The following is a 7,777-nucleotide window of genomic DNA, read 5'->3' as shown; positions in this document are numbered from 1 at the left end:
TATATATATATATATATATATATATATATATACTGTCAGAAATCCATACATTATGTTAAAAAGACTACGTAAATGTAGGATTAAGAGGTACACTATAGTAAAGATTTAAAGAAGAACTTGTTGATTTTTTTAAAAATAATTAGAAGACGGTAGTGTCTCAGCGCTAAGACAAGCGACATGTTAAATCTGAGACACAAATCTTAACACAAAATATGAATTAATATATTGATTAGATACATTTTGAAGATATTTTAAGAATTTATTTTATTTTTTTATGTTATTATTTTAATATATAAATATATAGCAACGTGTGTTGCACGGAATTTAGATTCTAAGTCCAAAAAACATGCGATTCATTAATGATATAGAAAACTCAAGTTGTAATGTGAAATGAAAAATTCTTGAAAATTTCTGAAAAATTATACGAATGTAATTTCAATTAAGCGTAGGAATTTTGTTTTAATAATTTTTTCCACAATAAGGCAACGATTTGAAAAAGAAACTTTAAAATTTCACTACATTTTGATCATTTAAAATATTCGTCCTCAGAAAGAAAGAATTGAAAAAAACTGCGCTTAATCTTTATTGAAACTATTTATTTTGTGAAGCTGCTCTTTTAAAAATCAATTGAAATCAATCAATCGAAAATTGTTTGAATTATAGGTAGATGTCGCCACTTGAAAAAAATTATTTAAAAAAACATGTTCAAAGTTTTAATATCGATTATTTTATGAAAAATTAGTATTTAATAACATACACATATATATCTATAAGTTGTTTGGACAATATTAATCTTGTGGAAAATATAAAAAAATTGATCTCTTTAAAGTGTTACTATAGTGTACCTCTTCAATCGAATTAAAGTTAACTTTATCTTAACTAGAACTATGTGGGCAATCCACCTCCTTTTATCGCAAATTTGTTATCAGTTGAAGATTTTGTGATTCAAATTATATACCGTACATTTTAAAATATTGCTCTGGATGCAGTGCATTACCCCGATATTTCGCGCTTTTTAAAGGTATGCCATAGGAAATGCCGAGAGACCGACTCTGAAGAGCAAGGTTGGTTGGCTCGACATTCTAGCCAACGATACTCATCAGTTTTACTTTCACAATAACACCGGTGGGCCGAGCATAAAAGTAAGCCATCCGCGCGAGTATCTTTCGAGTACGCTCTATTTGAGATCGCAGTCCTTAATGGCGGTACTCTTTTACCCAACATATAATTCTATAATTTTTCCAGAGTCGTTATATCACGGCGCTTTATTTCACCTTCAGCAGTCTCACGTCCGTAGGCTTCGGAAATGTAGCACCGAATACCGATGCCGAAAAAATTTTTACAATAATCGTTATGTTGATCGGATGTGAGTCAATGAATATTCTGTATCGCTTATAGACACACACATATTTAGTCTTCTTATTACAAATAACAATATTAAAGAAATAAGATAATAATTATATAACGTATACTAATTAAATTATGAGGAAAAATCAGAATGTAAAATAAATTATTTATTTTTCATGTATAGTACACATTAGTAAAATATATACAATATTATTTCTCAATATAATCGTCCAGCTTAACGTTACACATTTTGTTTACGTTTTACAAATCTTTTAATTTACATAATACGCTCATTGGTTCATACAATCTTGTGCTAGCTATGCTATGCTTATGTATTTTGTGCTATATACTAAAAAATATGCTAATTTTTAATAAATCGTTTATTTGAATAGTATCAACTAAATACTTAATAATATAAATATATATATATATATATATTTATATTAATAAATCAAATAATATCAAATAAATATATATTTATTTGATACAAAAACCATTAATTTTATTTAAATGTCATTTTTTTATTGTGTGAGTATTTATTAAATATTTATTTACTGTAAGTAAATGTTTAGTTGGTACTATTCAAATAAATATTTGTTAAATTTTTAGTTATTTTCTCTCTGTCTTTTGCTTGGCTTACATCGGGTATACACTATCCTTATCAAGTTTGATTAAAATCGGTGTACCCTCTTCTAGTAAAATAGCTGAAATTTAAACTTCTGTCAACATCCAGTCTTTAATCTTGAGCTTACTATCTCTGATTTCTATTTATTTGATTCATTGAAGAAAGCGTTTCATGATCAATAATAAATTCCAATATCTTAGAGTTTAGGAAGCGGAGAGACCGATGCTGGTTGTCACAGTTTTTGAATAATGAATTTTAGAAAAAAGTAGATGTAAAATTTTGAAATACTATATACGTTATAACATACCTACATGCCTTAAGTAAGTATTAAAAAAAATATTGCTTTTGAATCATCGTACAAATAAATTATTTAATTTTAATTAAAACTACGATCTCAATTCATTTTGAACAACCATATAATCGTCCAATGAACATTTTTAGCAAAAGAGTTCTGCTAGTTAAGTTTTATTATTCACGACGATTTTATCATTCATAACGATGTGAAAGCAAAAATTTTTTAAAATATGTCATTTTCTATGATTACAAAGAAATTGAGAAATTGATAATATTAAAATCTTATCAAACATAATAGGAAATAAGAAAAATTTATTCACTATGATTTCATTTTTTTTTAATCTAAATAATATATTGTACATGTTTTTGGTATAAAATCTTTTATACAACATATTTAATATTTAATATTATATCAGCAATCAATAGTAAAAAAAAGAGATTTTTATATTACTGATCGAGTTATAAGCATTTTGACAATCAATCTCTTAGAATAATCGGTCTTGGTTTCCCCTACGTGGCAGCTAAAACCTTCGCATGATGACGAAAATAAAAGAAATGTGAATCATTGTACAAAATATTACATAACTGAGCGATTACATTAAGAAATATACATATACAGAGTGTCTGGAAATAATCGCCAAATATTTCATAGGCAAATAGAGCGGACTAAACTGAGTCGAAAAGTCCTCTACTATTTTGTAAATTTCTCCATAATTAATGAGATATTAATCCTTAAAGATAGCTGAATACGCGCGCTTGCCCAGTCTACTACTGCGAAATGTATATGCCTACCGATCGCTTGGCGCGCGGGTCTTGGGAGTTGGGGATTGGCTGGCAAACGTTCCGCGCCGCGCACACCGCCGTAAGCTTCCATAACTCGCACGGCGCGCTTGCTAGGCTATCTCCAGGCGGTAGGCGTATACGCTTCGCAATAGTATTCGGCTATTTAAGGATTAATATCTCATTATTGAGGAAACTTACAAAATGATAGAGGACTTTTCGACTCAGTTTACTTCGCTCTACCTGTCCATGAAATATTTAGCGATTATTTCCAAACATCCTGTATCTAGGGTATAATATAACTAAAACAAGATAACAAATTTTGAGGCCGATTCCCCACACTAAAACATGAAAAGAAGAATATGAACATATGTTCCGCAAATTCACTGATTGTGAGATATCAATTGTGAGATTTCAAAATGTTTATTAATAGAGGAAAATAAAAAAGTAATATTTATTAATATGTAATATTACTTATTTCCAATTTTCAATTATAATAAATGTTCGAAGTGTCACCCATTTGATTCAGTACACGTTTGGACATGTCGGATCATGGACTGTCGCACTCTTTTAAAGATCTCGAAGTAATTGCGAATAGTGCCACAAGCATCAAAAATGCATTGACGTAACATATCTTCATTAGCAATAGATTGGAATTTCATAAAAAGGACTTTAAATGTGCCCACAAATAAAAATCTAGAGAATTTAGATCGGGGGATCATAAAAGTCATGCAACTAAATCTACAAACATTTTATTATTAAGTTATATTTTAGTAACAGTGGATTTGCAAATTTTTTTCATGTTTTAGTGGAAGCATGGGAAGCTCGATTCCGAAGTACCTTATTTTACAACCTGTATTTTGCTAACATGTATGCGGGGAATAAATAAATCCATTTTACTTCCTGATTTCTCGACCTAACATAATAAAAGTAAATATAATATTAGAACAATAATAATATTTTGTAGCAAAGTGTTAAGGTGAAATGTTTTTTTATAATATTCTAGATTTTCAGATTTTAAAATTAAATAAAGTCTTGAATAAATAATGCTACCATTGATTTTTCCCTAGAAAGAAATTAAAATATCTTAGTCCATTGTTAGATATACCGGATACACGATTTATTTTATGATACATCGATTTTAGCTCTGATGTATGCTAGTATCTTCGGTAACGTATCGGCGATCATCCAGAGGCTATATAGCGGTACCGCCCGGTATCACACACAGATGCTCAGGGTCAGGGAATTCATAAGGTTCCATCAGATCCCGAACCCGCTCCGCCAACGATTGGAAGAGTACTTTCAACACGCGTGGACTTATACGAATGGAATTGATATGAACAGTGTTCTGAAAGGATTCCCCGAGTGCCTTCAGGCCGACATTTGTCTTCATCTCAATAGAAATCTTTTAAGCAATTGCCGAGCCTTCGAGGGAGCCAGTCAAGGCTGTTTAAGGTAGTTATCCCCTAATTTGCACCGAAAATGAGAAAATCTGATAGGATTATTCTTATTTGTAGTAAACTAACAAATTATACGAATTTTTTAAAATAAAATAAGTTAATATATTATAATAATATAAAACTTTCTTAGACTTTATTTACGTACAAAATAAAATGTTTAAAAATATTTGTTCGTATCCATATGGTATATTATAAAAAAGGCACACAAGACAAATTAAAAATCAAACTATATCAGTGTTTCATCTGTCACCACTTTTATCTTTGCAGGATAAGCTCCAATTATTTTGATGTAAATGAAAATAAGAAATACAATCTCCAATGGCTTTGATCTTGACAAATGTTATCCAATGATCCTGAACAAGTCTACGAAAGTTTCATAATAAAGTGTAGTAACCTATTTCTTTTTAAAAATAATTCTTATAAGAAAATTATATAATTTATATAATCTTTTTCAATGTAAAATATCCCCTTAAACTCGTGTAAAATAATATTTTATCTAAAGAAGATTACTTGATAAAATGAATTTCAGTCACGAAATGTTAGCATTTAATAATGTATCAAAACATAGGGATAATTCGCAAATCGTGTATATATAGCTTTATTGAAGAAAATATCTGTGTGGAAGTCTCAAAAATATTAACATTTTATTTTTATTACTTTTTGTAAAAATAAAAATGATTATCTTTTACATTGTATAATTAATTCAAAAAAATAAGAAATTTTCTTGTTTTTTTTGCAAAACAGGGCATTATCCTTAAAGTTTAAGACGACACACGCGCCTCCGGGTGATACTTTAGTTCATCGAGGGGATGTGCTGACTTCCCTATACTTTATATCTCGCGGCAGTATTGAGATTCTGAAGGAGGACGTCGTGATGGCCATTTTGGGCAAGGATGACATTTTCGGCGAGAATCCATGCATTTATCCGACGGTCGGAAAATCGTCTTGTAACGTTCGCGCCCTTACATATTGTGACCTTCACAAGATCCATCGGGATGACCTGCTCGACGTCTTAGCTCTTTATCCGGAATTCTCCAACCATTTCAGCCAGAATCTTGAGATTACTTTTATCATGCGAGACGTGAGTACTATTTCTGGCTTTCTATGCGCGCAATTTTTCAATTTAATATAAATTCAATTCTTCCTCTCTCTCTTACTTTAAATTTTATTATTATGATAAAAGGAAGATACAACTTCACTTTTTCGCGTTTGTTGTTAAAAATCGTTATTTCTACATTTTCTTACGTATTTTTCTTCATGGGATTCGAAAATTATAATAATGATGCTACGTTTACAATCAAGGAAAAATTGATACATTGAAATATGAACAATTCTGAATTAGTTTTTGATTGAAGCATAATTGACATCAATTTCGTAACGATGTGACTAAGGATTTCATTCCTTATTTCAATGTACATTTTTTCTTGAGTATAGTGTCTTTACAATTATTACAATAATTTTCCACGAAGAAAAATACATAAAAAGGTGTAGAAGAAAACAATTTCCAAATAGTTGCGAAAAAAATTGTATTTTCTTTTATATAGAAATATTTTTTAATTTATTATATTAGATTTTACAATTTTAATATTTTTATTGTAATTATATATAATTATATATAATTATATATAATTATATATAATTATTATTTAACTAACTACGTACGGCAATTTATTTCGGACTGACATACGATCCTAACTTGCGCCCCTTCATTTTCAGGAAGAACAGGCTGGTGTCGATCCAATATCAGCAAGATTTCCTGTAAGTACTCCGACCGACGTCGACATTGACGCCAGGAGGTTCGCTTTCCGTCCACCAAGATACCGTCGAGGACCTGGTGGTCCTGGCACAAATCTTATTCCAACATGTCGACAAGACTCCTTGCAGGACGACCAAGATGATTAGTAAGACATCACATCAATTTTCTCAATTAACCATTAATAAATTACTTTGGCCGAGATATATTTCTGAGATAAATTCATTTAAATACATATATGTATTAGTTTAACATCAGAAAAATTACTGTAATCCGTACGATTACTATACTCTCGCGCGAAATTACTACATACAACGGATCACATACATGTAGTTACTGTGATACAAATATTGCAATCAGTAAATTTTTGTAGTAGGATTACACGCCAATAATATTACAGTGTGGATTACATTGTATAATTATTATAATATAATACAAAAATTATAGTAAGTAAATTACTATAATAGGAAGATTACACATTCATGAATACATTAATTTTTAAACTGTAATGTCCCGCCGCGTATATGTAAAAATAAGTATAGAAGAACTATAATTTTATTTTTAAAAAATATATTTTAATTATACATGTTTCTATTTGACAACATCTATTGAACTGATCTAGCATAATTACATTTCTATAAACGAGAAATATTGAGGGATCGCGAGTTGTCATATACGATCTTAAGAGTTAAGCAACGTTGGGCATAGTTGCAGGATGGATGGATAACCACTCGCAGAAAGCAATACTAGCTGAAAATTTATATAGCTTGGAAAGTGATAATAACAAAAGTTAAATGATATTAGAAAGGGGAGATCACCTGGAAAAACATTGTGATTTTTTTAGTTCCCGCACTAATATATATATACATAGTTATACAACATTACTATCTATGTACTATTCGACCTGCAATAGTTTATAGCCTGAATATTTGTCTTATAATACATTTACTACTTTTTCTGTAATCCGCCGATTACAATGCGAAAATATCACACAATTGCCTGTAATATTTACGTGTTAATACATTTACGTATAATAGTTACTGTAATATTTTTGTAGTATTTCTATTACATGGATTACAATATATGATCAATGATTCTTTTCCTTAAAGAAGCTTAACTTAAGTGGTGCTTCTCGTATTGCATTTATGTATTCATTTCATGGTTTCGTTAATATTAATAATTTTATTATCATTTATACAATTTATTTATATTATTTATACATACTTTTATATTAAACATAAAATGCACAATCATAAAAATGAAAGTTTATTCAATTTCTTTTTTATATCAGAATCAGATAAATCATATTTATAAAGTATCGCATAGAAGTAACAAGTTATTTTTTAAAAGCGATTTTCCCAACATTATTATTACCGTTATAAAAAATTGTGACATTATTACTAAATTGTTATTACAAAAAAATGCATATATGTGTGTATATATATATATATATATATATATATATATATATATATATATATTAGTATAACTAACTATTTATATTATTATTATTATCTT

The 7,777-nt window shown here is 29.0% G+C and overlaps 1 protein-coding gene across 1 annotated transcript in view; it reads left to right on the top strand.

Moving 5' to 3' along the window:
- LOC105623872 (potassium voltage-gated channel subfamily H member 2) overlaps positions 1-7,777 on the top strand; it is a 168,446-nt gene that overhangs the window by 145,477 nt on the left and 15,192 nt on the right. The window contains exons 12-16 of the mRNA XM_012205245.1: positions 1,022-1,142; positions 1,246-1,366; positions 4,192-4,501; positions 5,251-5,587; positions 6,223-6,407. Coding sequence (XP_012060635.1) covers positions 1,022-1,142; positions 1,246-1,366; positions 4,192-4,501; positions 5,251-5,587; positions 6,223-6,407 — 1,074 coding nt within the window. The remainder of the gene's footprint in view (positions 1-1,021; positions 1,143-1,245; positions 1,367-4,191; positions 4,502-5,250; positions 5,588-6,222; positions 6,408-7,777) is intronic.

This window comes from Atta cephalotes, assembly GCF_000143395.1.
Source record: "Atta cephalotes unplaced genomic scaffold scaffold00066, whole genome shotgun sequence".
Lineage (NCBI taxonomy): Eukaryota > Metazoa > Arthropoda > Insecta > Hymenoptera > Formicidae > Atta > Atta cephalotes.
Note: the sequence above shows the minus strand (reverse complement) of the source record. Positions and strands in the feature narration are given on the sequence as shown.